At 44.7% G+C, this 18,275-nt stretch overlaps 1 protein-coding gene across 4 annotated transcripts in view; it reads right to left on the reverse strand.

Moving 5' to 3' along the window:
* Frmd4b (FERM domain containing 4B) overlaps window positions 1–18,275 on the reverse strand; it is a 326,911-nt gene that overhangs the window by 106,924 nt on the left and 201,712 nt on the right. For all 4 annotated transcript variants that reach the window (XM_034511455.2, XM_034511453.2, XM_076940161.1 and 1 more), the window contains one exon: window positions 13,136–13,228. In XM_034511455.2, coding sequence (XP_034367346.1) covers window positions 13,136–13,228 — 93 coding nt within the window. The remainder of the gene's footprint in view (window positions 1–13,135; window positions 13,229–18,275) is intronic.

The following is an 18,275-nucleotide window of genomic DNA, read 5'->3' on the forward strand; positions in this document are numbered from 1 at the left end:
TGTATCTCATTCAGCCAGGTGGTGGTGGTTGTTTCCTTTTTAAATCTTTGCTGTTGGCATGCAACTCACTGTGTAGATCAGGTTGGCCTTGAGCTCACAGAGATCTGCCTGCCTGCCCTTGCCTCTGGAGCCTGGGAACAAAGGCTTGGTTATGCCACCACACCTGCTCTCTCTCTCTCTCTCTCTCTCTCTCTCTCTCTCTCTCTCTCTCTCTGTGTGTGTGTGTGTGTGTGTGTGTCTCTTTCTCCCTCCCTCTCTCCCTCTCTCCCCCTCTCTCCCTCTTCCCCCCTCTGTCTCTCTCTATGCCCCCCTCTCTCTGTGTGTGTCTCTCTCTCCCTCCCTCTCTCTCCCTCCCTCTCTCTCTCTCTCCCTCCCTCTCTCCCTCTTCCCCCCTCTGTCTCTCTCTATGCCACTCTCTGTTTCTGTCTCTGTCTCTCTCTTTCAAAAAGTCTTTGATTCTATCTATAAAGATAACCCAAGGAGGTTTCCAGTAAGAGACTAGAGGACAGCAGCATCAGGATCCTGGCTGTTGACTGGCCTCCTGCTGTGTGCTGGGCTGTGCCTAGTACTCTCATGTATTCTCCCATTTAACAGTCACAGGCCCAGGTCTGTTATCACGCTTTCCTAGATGCAGCCAGGAAACGTCAGAGCTCTGCTTGAAGAATTGGCTCCATCTGACTTGGCCTCCTTTGACTCTGTAGAGAGGACTGTTAACTTCTTTCTGGCTGCCTCTCCACGGTGCTGATGAGTGAGCAGTTGTACAGGAAGCTAAGGCCTCAGGAACGGCAGCTACCTCATTTATGTTAATAAAGACATTGAGAAACAAGACTAGTGTCATCATTAGTGTACTAACATGTATGGACATATGTTTTCTCTATGCCTTCAAAACAGCAAAGCCAGCACCTGTGGGCAGCAGCTAGCAGGTGATAGATCCTGAGCTAATGTACAGAGTTGGAGCTGTCTCGAAGGGAGAAGCTCTCCCGGAATAGAGATCTCCTAGCCCAGAATCCCCCATCATAACAACAGAATCCCAAACCTATTTTTCATCCTAAGATTCTATGTTTATATTCCCCCTTTACCTTTTAAAACCACACTCTGTATTCAATAGATATCTACTGCCCAAAAGATTCGTTTTGTACATTGTTGAGAGTACAGCGATGAATATGGATCATTCACTGCTGTCAACATACCATCAGCCAGCCAAACTCATCATAAGCACACATGAATTTATTTATGACTAGAAATTATTCCTTTATGAGACACTGAATACCTTATTGGCACCAGACATTGAGAAAGATGATGGGGGAATTTAGGGACAGTAGTGACAGTATTAATAATGACAATAGTAACCATTTACCTAGAATGCCCTAAGAGCCAGACACGGGGTAGGAATTCCCCATATTGTTTTTATCTCTACATTTTAGTTTAAAGAGAACTCGAGAAAGTATGTGCCAAATAGAAACATTAAGATCTGTAGAATCAGCTACTGAGTGACAACCTGCTTGACACAAAAGGATCAACACTCTATCATTCTAATTCTCATCCAAAGACACTGAAGATGGACAGGCTTTCCTTCAAAGACTGTATGTCATAAAGGAAAAGCAACATACACACCCATAACACACCTTGCTGACCACGATCATTCAGGCACACTGTCACTCTGAACTATCACAGTGAGTACCTCTCACAGAATAGAAGTGTACAAAAACCATAAGCACAATGGATTTTCACACTAATGAGTTCATAATAATCCCCTCATGCTATTTAAAATCCAATTCTCATTCAGATTTTCCCCCCCTCTCTCCAGCACTTTCTTCTTAAATTCTGTATCTGAATCAATAACACCAAATTGATTTGCAAGGAGAATCACATGTGCAAAGCCAGAAGGCTGCTGGCTGGATATGAATGGATGAGGCTGAGCAGGGGGACTATCCTTGGAGGACAGGAGAATACACTCCGATGTGTAGGTGCATGGCCCAGGCTAGACCAGGCCAACTCTTTCACTGTGGCACTTAACATGAATAGAGCGACAAAGATGTCGAGATCTTACTTGGTCTGCTAATACCACTTTAATGCATGGCTCTGCCCTCTAGTTCCTGCTTTCATTGCCCCCACTGAAGTCCTGTCTCCTTGGAGGCTTTGTTCATTTTCCTGCTACGATGTTCCTTTTTATGTTAGCTGCAACTGGAGCCTGTTTGCTGGCAACCAAGGACCCAGATTAAGTGCTAGATGCAATATGTGTTCTTCTACAGACAGCATTTCTTCCCCTTCCTCTCTCCCCCTCCACCTCCTCTCTGTTAATGAGTAAAACCAGATACAGTACTAAGTAAATTCTGACCCTATCCTCCGTAGAAGGCTGAAGAACAGAGATGCAATGCTCTCCTCTCTTGTCCACAGAGTCTGACTTCCTAGCATATGTTCCAAGCAAATATAATTCTTTCCTATAGTAACGATCGCAACAAAATATACACTGTGAGCACAGTGTCGTGGGAGCCTATGAGAGGGATGCAATTAACTCAGCTGTTAAATGAAAGAGAGCATACTGCCAAAATGAAATCCATCGCCTAAGTGCCACAGGAGAGGGGACAACTGAGCTGAGTCTTAAAGAATGTATGAGGTTAGCAGGTGGCAGTGGCAGGAAGGCCATTTCAGGCTGAAGACATATCAGTCTGAGCAGTTCTCTTGCCAGGCTTTGAGAATTGAAGGACCTGCATTGCTGGTGGCCTAGCACCAAATCGATCTGTGGTTCTTCCAGCTGTGATTAGATCCCTCCATACCAGACATGGTACTCATCTCTGATGCACAGGCCCCTGACTGTATCTTACTTCCAGTGAACAAGTCCCTATCCTATTTCTCACTAGCCTCTGCCAATCCTCCCTGGTTAGTTCTTCTGCCCAGGCATCCGATTACCAGTTCTCTGAATCCGCCATCCTGTCAAGGGAATCTCTGTGACAAGTATAGGGGGTGTATGAAAAGCACATGTAATCTTCAGGGAGAAGACAAACCACAAACATGACGAAGGATAATTTCTGGGGAAGAAGAGTTGCTTGGGGGAGCTCCTATCCTCAATTTTCCTGCCCTTCCAACACATCCTCACCTTCCTCACATTTCTCTCATATTCTTGATGCTAGAATTCTAGAACATGACATCTCAGTGCCATGACCACAAAGATAGATTACAGTTGGAGGAAGATGGCCTGCTGGTCAGATAGCAAGATAGCATATGGAAAAGAACAGGGTGTAGAAAGATGACTCAGTTGGGTAAAGAGCTTGCCCTCTTAGTTCAAGCCGTGGGACCTATGGGACCTACGTAAATGTTGGGTATGGTGGCACTCACTTCACACAGGATCCCTGGGGCTTGCTGGCCAGACAGCCTAGCCTACTCAGCGAGCTCCATGCCACTGATACCTTGTCTTAAAAACCAAGATGGGCCGGGCAGTGGTGGCGCATGCCTTTAATCCCAGCACTTGGGAGGCAGAGGCAGGCGGATTTCTGAGTTCGAGGCCAGCCTGGTCTACAGAGTGAGTTCCAGGACAGCCAGAGCTACTCAGAGAAACCCTGTCTCGAAAAAAGAAAAAAGAAAAAAGAAAAAAAAATAAGAAAAAGAAAAAAAACCAAGATGGACATCACCTGATGTCCATTGTTGAGGAATAACACCTGAGGCTGACTTTTGACCTCCATATGCACATATGTATGTGCATATGTATATACACATATGCACACACAACCACACACACACACACCACACACACACACATCATTGGAGTTCCTTGGGTGGGTTCTCCTTTGAACAGTTACTGATGTTTGGGCAGCCACCATTTTTATGTCATGGTATTTATTCATAGAGGTCAAAGCAGTGCTGTGGGGTGGGGTGATACTTTTCTGTATCTCAAAACCTACAAAGGTCTGTTTCCCAACTTCAGGTCATCAGTCTGGGTCCCAGTGTCTCTCTTCCTTTGGGACAAACATTGTGGGCAGCACACACTATATGGCATAGAATGCATGGCAGTAGTAATTAGTAGTGTATTGCTATTGGAGGCCAGGCTGCCCCTAAACTTACTATGTAGCCTAGGTAACCTTTCACCTTAGCCTCTTAAGGTTGGTCCTCCATGTGAAACACAATGGGAAAATATGGCCACACAAATGGTTACGTTCTCCTCAAGTAAGCACGTTTTCTTTCTTTCTTTGGTCTTGGCTGGGCTTGAGTGACAATCTTCTCAAGTGGTGAAATAGGGAAGAATCAATCAGTCTGTAGTCAGAACAATACTGAGTTGATGCCTGGCCAGAGCTGGGACCAGAGCAACACCCTCCCCTGTAGTTTCGTTAGGCTGCCATGGATAGTTTGAAGAACTTCTGGCTGGGGAGATGGCACACTCAGCAAAGTGCTTCCTGTCCTCTTGTCCTCATTAACTTGCATATACAGGTGCATCCAGCTACCAACAGGCACCTACACCCATGAACATATACACACATCAGAGGGGGATGGGGTGGAAAAAGAGCCTTGTAAGTAGATAGATAGATAGATAGATAGATAGATAGATAGATAGATAGAAAACTGGCTGTAACCACATGCCTCAGAAGACTCTCATCAGATCTTAATCCATATTCTGAACAGGGCAATCAATTCCTATTTAGTGCTTGTAATGACCCTACAGTACAGACATGGTCTCCTTCACCATGCACACTAAAGGCTGAGTTGTGGTTTAATGGAAATGCATCTGTCTGTCTCCAAGCCCATCTCTTTCACTCAGTGGTAGTATGGAAGGAGGTCCACTGTGCTGCCTTTCACTGCTGTGAGGGGAGCAGTCTTGGAGAACTCCCAAAAGAAGCATTCTTTGCGTCTCCTATGCGTTCAGGGTCAGAACTGTACTTCCTCCTTCCTGCATTTCCAGACTGGCTAGTGGAGCCAGACAGGACACCCAGCTGAGCCTGTAGGGGCCTGCCCTCTTGCTCTTCCCCTCAAAGGAGGCTGAGTTTTCCAAGCTCTCTAGAAGGTCCCGTGACCTTGTGTAAGGAGTGTGAGGTCTTTGCTGTCACCTGCTAGGGACAGGAGGGAGCAGCCTTAAGGACTGTTTAATAAGTGTTTGTCTCTTCAAAGCAGGATCCTGGCGACCTCCTGGGGACAAACAGAGGCTAAGGCTTTGCAAGAAACTGAGAAAAGGAGCAGGGGAGCATGTCTGGTGGGGAGAGGACAGCTGGGTGTGGCGACTAATGAAGATAAATGCTAAGGCCCTCCACCTTGAGCAGAGGGGACGAGGTCAGACCCAAGCTAGACACTCTCAAATCGTCCACAGTAAAAGGCTGTATATCACTCAATGTGCTGTTTTACCCACTCAGCACATGGGGACAGTGGTTTCAAACATTCAGCTACCTAACATGCATCGGAAGCTTCCATCACTGTTAACATGTGACGCCCCAACAGACCCTCACACTCGATTAGCCGTACCTGTTCGACACCAAATATTTCGTGGCTGAGAAGTGAAAAACTTGGGATGAGAACAAGAATGGCGGGAAAGCCTGCTGTCCATGTGGGGGGGCTGAGGGATGTGGACAGCGAGGTTTTAATGATCAAGGGCTTGGGCAGGGGAAGGGGGGTGAGGAGGGGTGTTGGCAAAGGGCAGATGAGGCCCGGCATGCCTCTCAGTGTTTTACAGCCCATAGGCAAGCAGACCCCACATATTAGCTCTTTGAGAAACTCTGTGTGAAAGAGCACACCACACGTTTAACTTGATACATTTATTATCTTTGCTATTCGGGGTGGGGGTGGGGGTGGGGGGTGGGGGTGGGGGTGGGGGTGGGGGCGGGGGCAGGGGTGGGGGTGGGGGTGGGGGTGGGGGCGGGGGTGCCCAGGCTACCACAGCATGCATGTGGTGGTCAGAGGACAGTTTTGTGGTCTTCGTTCTCTCCTTCGCTTTCACATGGGTTCTGGGGTTTAAACTCAGGTCACGAGGAGTTCAGGGCCTTTGCTCGCTCAGCCGTGTCACTGCCCCTAACTTACACACACACACACACACACACACACACACACACACACACACACACACACAGAGGTATGCACTACTCATGGCCTGTTTTTTAAAAAGTTGGATTCAGGAGGCTGAAACAGCCTGCTATCTGATCAAGGAGCAGAAATGTAAATCCCTAAGAAACTTGAATCTGGTCTGGGAATGAGTTCAGGGGATTCTGTGTCTTTCATGAACTTGAAGTAGAATGGTGGAACCTCATGAGTGGAAACCCGAAACACTCCCAGGGGAGTTCCAGAATCGGTCTGGCCAGTGATTTCCAGCTACTCCCAGGTTCTGGGATGCTCTGAATCCAGAGGGGATTGACATAGGGGTGGGGGGCTTTGAAGACTCACATCCCTGGACACCCTCTGCCAGCCGGGGAGGAGTACATTACTCCTTTGGCTAATCACACTCCTTTTTAAAAGATGGTCTCCCCTTGCCTTGTGACTGCTACTCTCTTCCTCCTCAAGGCTGTGAGGTAGTGTATGTGATTCTGTCACCGCCAAGGGAGAGCTGCTTTTTTATTACTCTTTGCACTTAAAATGAGATTTACTCAAATAATTTACACCTGCCCAATGCAGGAAGAACATAAAGGAGTGTCAATAGTTCGTCACTAAAGGCATTCTACTCGGAGGCTTAACCCACTAACATCTGAAACTCCTTCGTCTTTTCAAGTGATTTATTGATTTTTATTTTATGTGCATTAGTGTTTTTGCCTGCATGTGAGTTGTGTGTGGGTTCCCCTGGAACTGGAGTTACAGACAGTTGTGAACTGCCCATACATGAGGCTGGGAAACGAACCTGGGTCCTCTGGAAGAGTAGCCAGTATTCCGAACCGTTGAGCTATCTCTCAGGCCCCTGAAACTCTTTTTCAATGTGTTCAAAACCTTTGCAGAAGAACTTTCATGTTAAACACTCTATGTGGTGCTTTTTTTTAAACCTAGAATTTGCTTGAAGTATAGTTCCACAACAATAAATCTCTCCTCAATGCAGTGTAAATAACTAACTAAATAAATAAATAATAAAGAAATAAATAGAAATAAAGTGTTTTTAAAACTAGCAGAGTAATGAATTCCACTGGTGTAGTTGTGATATCCTCTGGAGTAGAACTGATTCATTGAACTTCTTATTTTTGAGACAAGGTCTTGTATGCAGCCTAACCTGGCCTTGAACTCAAGATCCTCTTTCTTTGACCTCTTGAGTGCTAGAATTAGAGAACGTGTGTACTGCCTATCTCACTCCAGAGGCCTAACCTGCCCACAGCAGGCCAGAAGTCGACAGCAAAGCATGCAGTATGCAGCAGGCTTTCAAAGGCTCCTTGTTCCCAATAAGCAAACAAAATGGCGGCACTTTCCCTTAGTATTTCCTAACAGAGTTCTCTTCCAGGCTGAGGAGTACTCAGTCCTGAGTGTCTCCAGCAATGTTTGGGGTGCGACGGGAAACATGCATACAGTCTGGGGCAGAGCGAATATGAAGGAAGGAAGGGAAAAGAAAAAGACCACAGGAAAGGAACGGTGGGCCTAAGAGCTATGCAGAGGATAAGGTCGGTGAAAGGTACTGAGGTCCCAGTGGGTGGATCAGGGTGGTACCAGCCTGCACCACCCCCGCTGCCCTCCCCTGAGGGATTGGGAACCTTTCCAGTGAGGTCAGGCAAGTCCTTGCATTTCTGATTTAGGCAGGCTTGTAATAGCTCACTCAGTATCAGCTTTTCAAATATTCACATCTGGGCTCCATTACCAAAGAGGCGTATGTTTGCCAAAGATAATTTACAGCTGTAAGATAACAACCCCAGCCAGGGAGAAGAAGTCCCCAGAAACCTGGGGGAGGTTCACGATCACATGGAGACGGTTCACATTCATAAATTACAGTATGCTCATTCACAAACAGATCATGTGCATATTGGTTCAAATTTTGTTTGAAAATTTCAAAGCTTTATTTAGCGTGTGTGTTTGTGTGTGTGTGTACGTGCACATACATGTCAGAGGTTAATTATTGGGAGCCCGTGCTGTCCTTTAAGCATGTGGATCCTTGAGATTGAACTAGGATTGGCAGAAGGTGTCTTTACCCTCTGCAGTCCTTACACACCTAATTTAACATGTATCTTGGAGGCTTTATAAATTGTGTGTGTGTGTGTGTGTGTGTGTGTGTAATACTGACATTATACAGAAAATACTGTGTGCTTCTCCTTTGATTCTTTTCTTCCGTCCCCTATGAGGAAGTATCCTGTGTCAGAGATGCCACTTGTGCCAGGTTATAAAGTATAGATTCATTTTCTTTCTCATGGGTGGGACTGCTATACCCAGCCCAGGAGTAAAGGTGACACATGTCAAACATTTAGCCCATTGCCCACTACAGGGATTGTTATGTTATAGGAAAGAGGAAACTTCTCCACAGAAAAAAAAGCACACGGTCGCTTTCTTGAATTTGATAAAATTTTGTAATGTCATTTCACACCTCGTTTCCTCTTGTATCCTCACCAGACCTTGCTGAAGGTCTCTTTCATCATCTCCAAGTGATTGGAGTGTGTGGGGTGCAGTATACTTCTCTCCCCTCTCTCACTTCTGCCCTGGACTCCTGCAAATACTTCCTACCTGCCTGCCTTCCAGTGCTCCCTCTGAACCTGCCCCATTTTACTCAACACCACAGACCCAGCGAGTCCGTTATAGTAACTGCTCAATTACTCTCTTAAAGTCCACAAACCTCAGAGCTTTACCCCTGAACTCCAAGCCCCCCCCCCTCTCTCCCTCTCTCCCCTCCCACTCCCTCCCTCCCTCCTTTGGGTTCTTTCCAGAAACACAGCTCCCGACCAGCCATGCTCCCACTGCCCAGCCTGCTGACTAACTAGTCTCCTGGCCTGGGATGAACCTCCGAAGAGATCTGATACGTCCTTGTCTCCACGTCTTCGACGATAACAATGTCTGTGATAAGATATCTTGGACCATTCTGATTCACACAGCAGCCCTGGCTTCACGAAGACATCCCGGTTTCCACCCGAGAGCATTTTCTTTTTTCAGAACCTCTTACATAAGACACCCTAACACATTCACTGTTTAAATGTCAGTGACCTCCCTGTAGCTGCGGGACCAGGACTCTATTATCATCACTTATCATTACAACCCCAGCACCAGCACAGGACCAGACGCAGGGTAGGGACTCAGTAACTACCAGATGAATGGGCACAAAGATTGACTAGGGGATGGCTGTCCTCTTTCAGCCAAGGATGGCTCAGATGGTTCCTCATCCATGATTGTCTCTCTTGAGCAGAAACAGGGCAGAGGCCAGTAAATAACGAATAAAAAGAGAGGAGAAATGCTTACTTGAGGCTCAGTGTAGTTCCTTCCACATGGTTTTCCGGCCCTTAATATTTACAAAATGTACAGACTTAACAAAGAAACTGTTAGCTTCTCTCAGGGGTCCATTAGTATCCTTCATACCTGCTGATTTACTGGTTGTTCAGATACAACCTGCCTTATCACACAGGCACCAAGGCAGACAAAGACATCCTTGCGTGACTTAATAAAGTTACGATTGTCAGGGGGAGGATTGAGAGAGAGGCTCTACAACAGAACCCTCTCCCACTGCATACTAATAGAACCTGGGCCAGGACTGAGGGCGAGGTGGAAGCTTTGGTCCTAAAGGGGAGAGCTAGTGCACAGCTTGAAAAATTTTCAATGCAATTAATTTGATTCTCTTCACCTTAGACTTAGCCTCAGGCAGACTCTTCAGACAAGGGCAAAAAGCAGCCTAGAGTTCTACATTTTCATTGGAAGGAAGCTAGGAGCAGATTGTCTCCCAGGTATCTAGGAGGAGGGTCTCAAAGCCCATGACCATAGTGATACACTTTCTCCAACAAGGCCACACCTACTCCAACAAGGCCACACCTCCTGATAGTGCCACTCCATGGGCCAAGCATATTCAAACCACCACAGCTATCCATAAAGGGCCTCTATGCTTTATGTTCTTATATGTCCTAGCACCCTACACTGATGTCCACGAATGAAAGACCCTTGTGTTCTGTATCCCAGTATGTTATTGACATCCCTGTGCTCTGTATTCTAGCACATCACCAGGTGTCCATGCATTAGAGGCATATGTGTTCTCCCAGCATATCACCTGGCGTCCACATATGAGGGACCCCTGACAATTTAAATGCCTTTATAGTATTCAAAGATCAAAACAACCAAATAATATCTTTGTTTGCATTTGTGTGTGTGTGTGTGTGTATGTGTGTAAAATATCCCCCACCCCTGCACCCAGAGTTGCCCACTACCAAGGGCTCTCACTAAGCAGTCTATGCTGGCTGGCCAGCAAGCCTCAGGGATCCACCTGACTGATTTCTCTGGGGCTGGGATTACAAGTAAGCCTAATAAAACTTAAGTTTTTCTAGTAAAAAAAAAAATTAAAATTCTAGTTTGAGTTTCCTGGTTGCATTTTCTAGTCAATACAAGCAACCTGGCATGTTCTTTCCTCATATGGAAATGTCACCAACAATTCTATGTTCTCCAATTGGTTGTGTGAGAACCCCAGACAACAACTGTGACAAGCAAAGGTGACAAAAAGCCATTCACTAGCTGTCCCTGGACTGTGATCCTTTACTCTGTGACCTCAGTGAAGTCCATCTAGGACTCAGAGAGTTCTACCCTGTGTGCTTCTGTAGGCTCATTTCTTTAACAAGCGTAACAACTGCTTGCTTTGAAGAATAAAGTCTATGATGATGTCACTGTCTTGTTGGGAGGATGAGTTAAGTGACTCATTAACGCCTTGATAAGGGTTTCAATTATGCTAACAGAGAAGAGAAAGTTAACACCAAGCAGTTACAGGACATTTGAGGTAGCATGTTAAGTAGAGGCTGAAGCCCCAGGAACAAGCCACCACCACCTGCTGTGGAATTTCAGGAACCTGCTGCAAAAGATAGCAAGGCCTTGTGGGGGACTGCGGGAAGGAGAGCCAGGGTTTGTTCTCTGGAATTTTCAGACACACGCTAGACCTCAGCAGCTGTGCAGGCAAATGTGGTCACTAAATAGATGACATTTGTTAAGGTTTTCCAAAGACGTATCGCTTTGTCTGAGCTGTGACACAGCAAAAACATGGCGAGTGTCCACAAAGATTAATGGGGAAGGATGCTGACACTGCCCAGAATTTAACATAACCAGGAGCAGCCTGTGTGTTTGCAGGAGGCTGGCCAGCTGAAGTATGCAAGAGCAAAGAAACAGATATTTTCCCCATCCTTAGTAAGATACAAACAGTAAGCCACTAAATAAACCACCCAGTTGTCCTACAACTACTAACACAAGGTGGGAAGGGAGAGGTAGAAGAAGTTCCTGTGGAGGGGACCTTCCTGTGGAGGGGAACTTCTCATTCTGTATTTTCAGAGTTTGAAATGCTCACAGAGATAACTTCATTTCTTATAGGTACCTCATCCACACCAACTTTCCCTTCACTTTCTGACTAACCGGCAGTGTTCTCCTTGCTTCTGGTGGGGCCTCCTTTCACTTGCTTCTGGACACATTCATCTTACATTGCATCCTTTTAGTAAACTCCAGGTTTTCCTTAGGATCCTTGGATACCTCTCCAGCTGTGATTTAGACCTATATAAGTCACTCCGTGTGCCCTCCTTCTTGGGCATTAATAATAATGGAAACAATGATATCTGTAAAATTTCATCATGACTTACTTTGCCTGAACAGTATAGGAAGGAAGAGGGTAAGAAGGGGGAGAAGAGGCATAATAGGAAAAGAAGGGAGGAAGAGAGAAAAGAGGAGGAGAAAGGAGGGAGTGGAGGAGGTGGGGTGGGGTTTCCAACATCATAGTATACAATGAGATGTGTCTTCATTAAAATTCCACATGATCTTTGACTATGCTTCATGTTGAGTTAGTTTAAAATGATTTTACACTTATTTATTCTGGGTGCACATGGGTGCACATGCCTGTGGAGGAGGGAGGACAACTGTTGGAGTTTGTTTTCTTCTTTCACCGCTGTCCAGTGTGTGTGTGTGTGTGTCTGTGTGTGTGTGTGTGTGTGTCTGTGTGTGTGTGTGTGTGTAATATCCCCTATCCCTGCACTCAGAGTCACTCACTACCAAGGAGTCTCACTAAGCAGTCTATGCTGGCTGGCCAGTAAGCCTCAGGGATCCACCTGGTTTGACTTCACTGGGGCTGGGATTACTAGTGAGCCAGGGATCAAATTCAGGCAGCCAGGCGCCTTTCCCAGTGGACTCATCTGAATCAGCTCTACGAAAATATATTTGATTTATGAACAATCTACCGGCAATACAAAGTTGTTGTAGTGCTATCCATGAGGTTCAAAGTGGGGGCAGGGCTACAACAGAAGGAATTGTGGTCTCCATTGGCAATGTCTTGTATCTTAAGCTATGGAGAGGTCACGAGGGTTGGTTAGTCTTTAAACACTCCACTTCTCTTAGGTTGGTAATAATTAATGCTAAAATACTTTCCCGGGGTGGGGGGGGGGCAGCTCTGAGAAAATCTCTGATTTAGTTAAATGCATGGGTCTCAGGACCTTGTTAAGAGACTTTCCCAAACAGAGCTCACAGAACCTGGCAAGGGTCATGAGAGTTATCCTTGTCCATCTCTGTAGGAAACAATTCAGATCTCTGAGCTGTTGGGATAATTCTTTCTCTGTGCAGTTGTTTTGTGTTGTAGCTTCGATTTCAATTAAGCCATGGAATTGTATAAAACTTAGTTGCTCTGACATCTTTAGCCCACATTATTCCCAACATAAAGTAGAATAGCAAATGTTTGCCAGATTTCAGATTTGAAGAATACTTAATAGCTTATTGATTTAAGAAAAAAAAGAGAGAAAGAGAGATCCCAGGCTTAACATTAAAATACATCTCTCAGGTTCCTCAGCCTTGCATTTACTGTAACTCTTTGAGGAATAAAGCAAGATGCTTCTCTCCTTTATCCTCAAAGAAAACAACTCTACATAGTCTCTATGGAAACCTAGACCAAGACAGTAGGCAATCTCTTTCTCATGGTAATGTTCTCATGGGTTTTTTTTTTTTTTTTTTTTTTTTTTCTCTTTTAATTCACTATCTCTGATTTCTAGAAATCTTGACAAATAAAAATAAACAAAGGAGGAGGTGGTTGCTGGATGCACCCACGCATGTATACCTGACAGCGAAGTGCAGAATGGCTGGGCCGGGCTTCTTAGGCAAATCATGCTCCAGAACTCTGTGGTCTAGCTGCAGCCAGTTCTCCTGACCCCTGTGAGAACAAAGCAAAGGCAGACGATGACACAGAAAGTTGAGCAACACACGGTGCTGGCACAGCTGCTAGGAAACTCTCACACTCTGACACCAGGAATACAGAGAATGCAACAGGCTGTGAGGCCGCTCCAGCAATCTCTGTCACACCTATTGAACCTCTCGACTTATGAACCAGCATTTCTGACTAGAGAAGCTTGTCAAGAGGAACCTGCACGTTAAAAAAAAAAAAAAAAAAAAAAAAAAAGACCCATATATAAAAATTTTGATAGCCAGATGTCTGGAAATAATCCATGTACTTATAAGATATTGTTAAAATAATTATCTAAATCTATACAGAGAAAGGCAATGCGGTCATAAAACAAGCTTACAAAGTTGCCTGTAACAATTTTTTAGCTACAAACCTTAAATTTAAAAAAAAAAAAAAAAGAAAGGCAAGATTCCCTGGGCCTGGTGAGATGCATGCCTTTAATCCTTCTAGCAAGGGGCCGGAGGGCAGAAGCAAGTGGATCTCTGTGAGTTTGAAGTTATCATGATCTATACAAGTCTGAACCAGCTAGTCCTGCTCAGGGAGACCTCATATCCAATAAAATAAATGAATAAACACTTACAATTCTAATGAAAACCATAACAGTAAGTACAATATGTTACCCAGACTGCCCTTTGTTTATGGAAACAAAGTCTTGCTTGCTATAGGCCAGTTTGCTCTACCAGGTCCAGCTTGCCCATTTTTTTTTAACCCATGGAAATCTATATATATATTGCATGCACATATTTATAAAAACTGAGAGAATAAGTAAGAGATGGATAATGCTTTGGGAGGTTAAGACACTGAACAACGCTAAATTAATCTTTACACATATATAAAAGGTCAAACGTGACACATTTTAGTCAAGAAGGAGGAAGATTCCAGTGTCATCAAACAAAGGGGACTCAAATACAGCAGTGCGGTTTTCGATGTATGCACAGGTTGGCACTCTTCTGGAGCTGTTTCTGTGGACACGTGACTTACAGATGTTTAAATATTTATTTACTCCTGAGCCTCATCGGATCACAGGTATAAACAGTTCTCTCAAGACCTTGACCTTTATGGCTCGATGCTCGGTGGATTGTTTACACGATTTCCAACGGTGTTCGACCGGCCTATCCATCTTAGAGCCTGTTTGAATGTGCTTATACTAAATCCAGTTTCAGAACACATTTCTGCTGGTGGGAAGGGGATGTCCAATTCCAGCCAAGTCTGCTATAAGCTAGAAAACATTTTCCAGCCTATTTTGGTCCTTGAATAAATAATTAAAGGGCAAACTCAGGAAATTCCGAGCTGTCATTCAATGTAAGTAGATAGATAGAAAAGGGGGCTGGCGAGAGGGTTCAGCAGAAACACTGGCTGCTCTTGCACAGGACCTAGAGTTCCGTTCGTCGTACCTACATGGTGGCTCATAACCTATCATCTGGGGGTTCCGATGCTTTCTGTTCTCCATGGGCACTCCATACACATGGTACACATACAGACATGGAGGCAAATATGTTTACACATAATAGTTTTTTTTTTTTTAAATTAGAAACAGAGCAGATAGGAAAATTAGATTCAAATCATAACAGTAGAAATGATAACAGCTGGGGCTGGAGAGATGGCTCAGTGGTTAGGAGCACTGACTGCTCTTCCAGAGGTTCTGAGTTCAATTCTCAGCAACCACATGGTGGCTCACAACCATCTGTAATGAGATCTGATGCCCTCTTCTGGTGTGGCTGAAGATAGCTACAGTGTACTCATATACATAAAAAATAAATAAGTCTCTCTCTTTTTAAAAGATGATAACAGCTACTCTTTATTGAGCAAGTACTTTTTGTCAACTCTTAGGTCTCAGGCAGCCCATGTGTTTAGAAATGATCTCAGGCTGGACTAGAAAAAGACTTCTTCTGGTGGTCAGGTCAGACAAAAGTCAGTGTTACTTGGACATTTGTAAAACAAGCCCCCCTCCCTCCCTGGCCTCACAAAGGAGTCATGTCCCTGCCTTCTGGTAGAAAGGACCTGGCTCTTCATTGATGTACCCTTAGTCGCACATCAAAGCCAAGGCTGGCACCCAAGTCCCTCAGTCCCCACTCATAAGTCCCTGTTAGACAATTAAAGGTCTAGGCTAGCCTCCTGGCCCTCCAGTCCTCACAGCTACTTGCCTTCATGGCCCACATGATTGTCTGCTACCCCTGATCTCTGCCACTCACTAGCTTTCTCTCGTAGACAACCCTGTGCAGACATGTCTCATAGACCTGTCCAGTCTACTTTTTTTTTCTCTGCTCTGGACTTCTGATGCTTCTGGATTTTTCCTCTTTCTTATTCATGGTAAAACCCTTACTCCTAACCATACCATGGAGCAGCCATTCCAGTGGTTTCTTTACAACACCCTATCACATACATAGACCAAGTTGGAAGTCTTTATTTATTAATGTTATCTTTTTTAGTAAATATGCAAGAAAAATGTCAGGCCTGGGAATTTTAACCCAGAGCTCTCAATATAGGATAAATGACACCAGAGGATTTCTTACCTTATATAACACTGGGCTCAGTCTCTGTGTATCTGTTTATGAAATTACAAGATACAGCTGCTGGGAACTGTCCCGAGATTTTCTTGGTGGAACTTTGGGAAAATTTCTTAGAATCAGTGATATTGTGTGTAAGAAAAAAAAATGAAACAAAACAAAAGCAAAAGGTGGAAGTTTAAGGATTCTTGCATTATACTTTGTCATGTTTAATACGATACTTAAGGACACTTCAGTTTCAAAGCTGTTAAGGATTAGTGTTTAAATACATGGCATGGTTTAAGTCTGGCAGATTAGACTATCTTTGAATTCTTCCCCTTCTCCCTTCCCTCTTCCTCCCTCTTCCTCATTCTATTCTTTTCTTTGGGAGCGATTGAAAGAGGATCTCACTGTGACACCAGGATGGCCTTGAATGTCAATCCTCCTGCCTCATCCTCGAGAGGGTGTGACACACCATCACGGGTGGGCATGTCCTTTATTCTTTCCTTACACGAATGTGACATGATTTAAGATGTGTAACATGTTTTCTATGAACCTGCATAGAACCCCGTGTAAGAATGAAGGAGACAAGTGCACACCACACACAGTACATTGCAATTGGGTTGGACACGGAAGCAGGGGCAAGCTGTAGTTAAACATGGAGAAGTTTAATATAGAATTCCGGACAGATATAGAACAAGTTGTGGGTACTGGTTACCTCTTTGGACAAAACTACAGTCACAGTGGGGAGATAACACAAGCGGCTGTCCTTAATCAAGATAAGTGCTCCAAGGAGACACGTATATATAATAGAAATATTTTTAAATCGTAAAAGTATATATTAGAGATATATATTTTTCCTTTCTGCTGGGAGTTGAATGTTTGTGTGTGCTAGGCAAGAGCTCTATTGCTGGCCTAGAACCCAGATTCTGCCGTTTATAATTGAGACTGGCCTCCTTCTGTTATGAAGACTCCTCCTTGGATTCTATATGTAGTTCAGGCCAGCCTCAATCTCGTGATCCTCCTGTCTCAGTTCCTGAAGGGCTGAGATTATAGGCATGATATATATAATGATATAATGATATAATGATATATATATATATATATATATATATATATATATATATATATATATATAGTTTTTTCAAGTCTATTTTACAGTCCTTTCAACTGAATGAAAGCTCTGTGGAATAAACAGAACATCACCTATACCTAAATAAAAAGATGTAATAAGATTCATTTAATGTTCTTATCTTGCTGTTTTAAAGTGTTTTCATCAATAAGTATGAAATCTAATTAACTTAAAACAAACAAACAAACAAACTAAACCAACCAACCAACCAACCAACCAGACAAAGACAAGCACTTATAGCCATAAGCCACGTTTTCTCTTTGGTCCTGATTCTATACAGTAGAAGCCCCATGTCTACCAGGAAGAGAGCTCCAAAGCTACTATGTCGCAAAGCTTATATGTTATTCCATCAACAAAAGTCACTCAGCAAAGTTTTTCCAAAATGGATGAAGGGCCCCTTGTGGGGAAGGAGGGCCGAGGCTGCCCTCTAGCGGTCGAAGACGGCCCTGCACACAGAGCTGCGAAGCCTAAGCAAGTGCAGGCTTAGGAATTCCACCGCATCTGCCAGGGACCCGCTTTACTAGGTCGGCTTTGCTGCCTTCCTTAGATAATTGTGGTGTACCTCCCCATTTCTCTTCTGGCTCCCTGAGCTGGGGTAGAGACAGTCATTGACACAGTCCCCTGCAGCTCTGTCTTCCTCTGTGCAGTTTACCACGGTCTCAAGGCTGATGTGGCACGGAGGATGGAAAATGCAACTCAGTCAGTGAGTGCCCTGAAAGGGAGGGATCCGACTTGTTGGTTTCACAGGGGAGGACAGAAAGGGAGTGCTGGGAGGGGGGAACCTTCCAAAAATATTTACCAGACAAAGAACTAGGCTTGTGACCAAGACTTTCCGAGGAGACACCCTTAGACATAAAAACGTTTCCAGGCTTGTTCCCCGGAAAGGTGGAAATAGACAAGACCTTCCGTGACCAACTCACACTTGAAAATAAACCAGGCAGAGCCAGGAGACACCTTCCCCACTGGTTGTAATTCTGATATTACGTGTTGCTGTTACCTGTAGGGAGTCTTGGCACACAAGAAATGTAAGGTTTGACTTTCAGTGGTTCAAGAAGAGTATATCAGAAAGGAGCCCACAAATCCCAGGGTAGACAAGGAAGATGGTGGCCCAAGTCCTCAAAGGAAGTCATTTATACTGTGCCACCTCTCTTTTTAGTATGTATGTGATATGTACGTGTTTGTGGTGTATCCGTACACATGTATGCAGAGACCAGAAGAGAGCAGTGGGCGTCTTGCTTTATTTACAAGTCTTGGCCTTGCTCCTGTGTGGCAGGGTTGTTATTGAATCTGAAGTTAGGCTGAAACTCAGCAAGCCCCAGCAATCCTCCTTCCGCCTCCTTATGCAGTGCTAGGGTTACAGACTGGCGAGGCTGTTTTTCACCTTCCAGGTGCTAGGATT

This window comes from Arvicanthis niloticus, chromosome 9 (genome assembly GCF_011762505.2).
Source record: "Arvicanthis niloticus isolate mArvNil1 chromosome 9, mArvNil1.pat.X, whole genome shotgun sequence".
NCBI lineage: Eukaryota > Metazoa > Chordata > Mammalia > Rodentia > Muridae > Arvicanthis > Arvicanthis niloticus.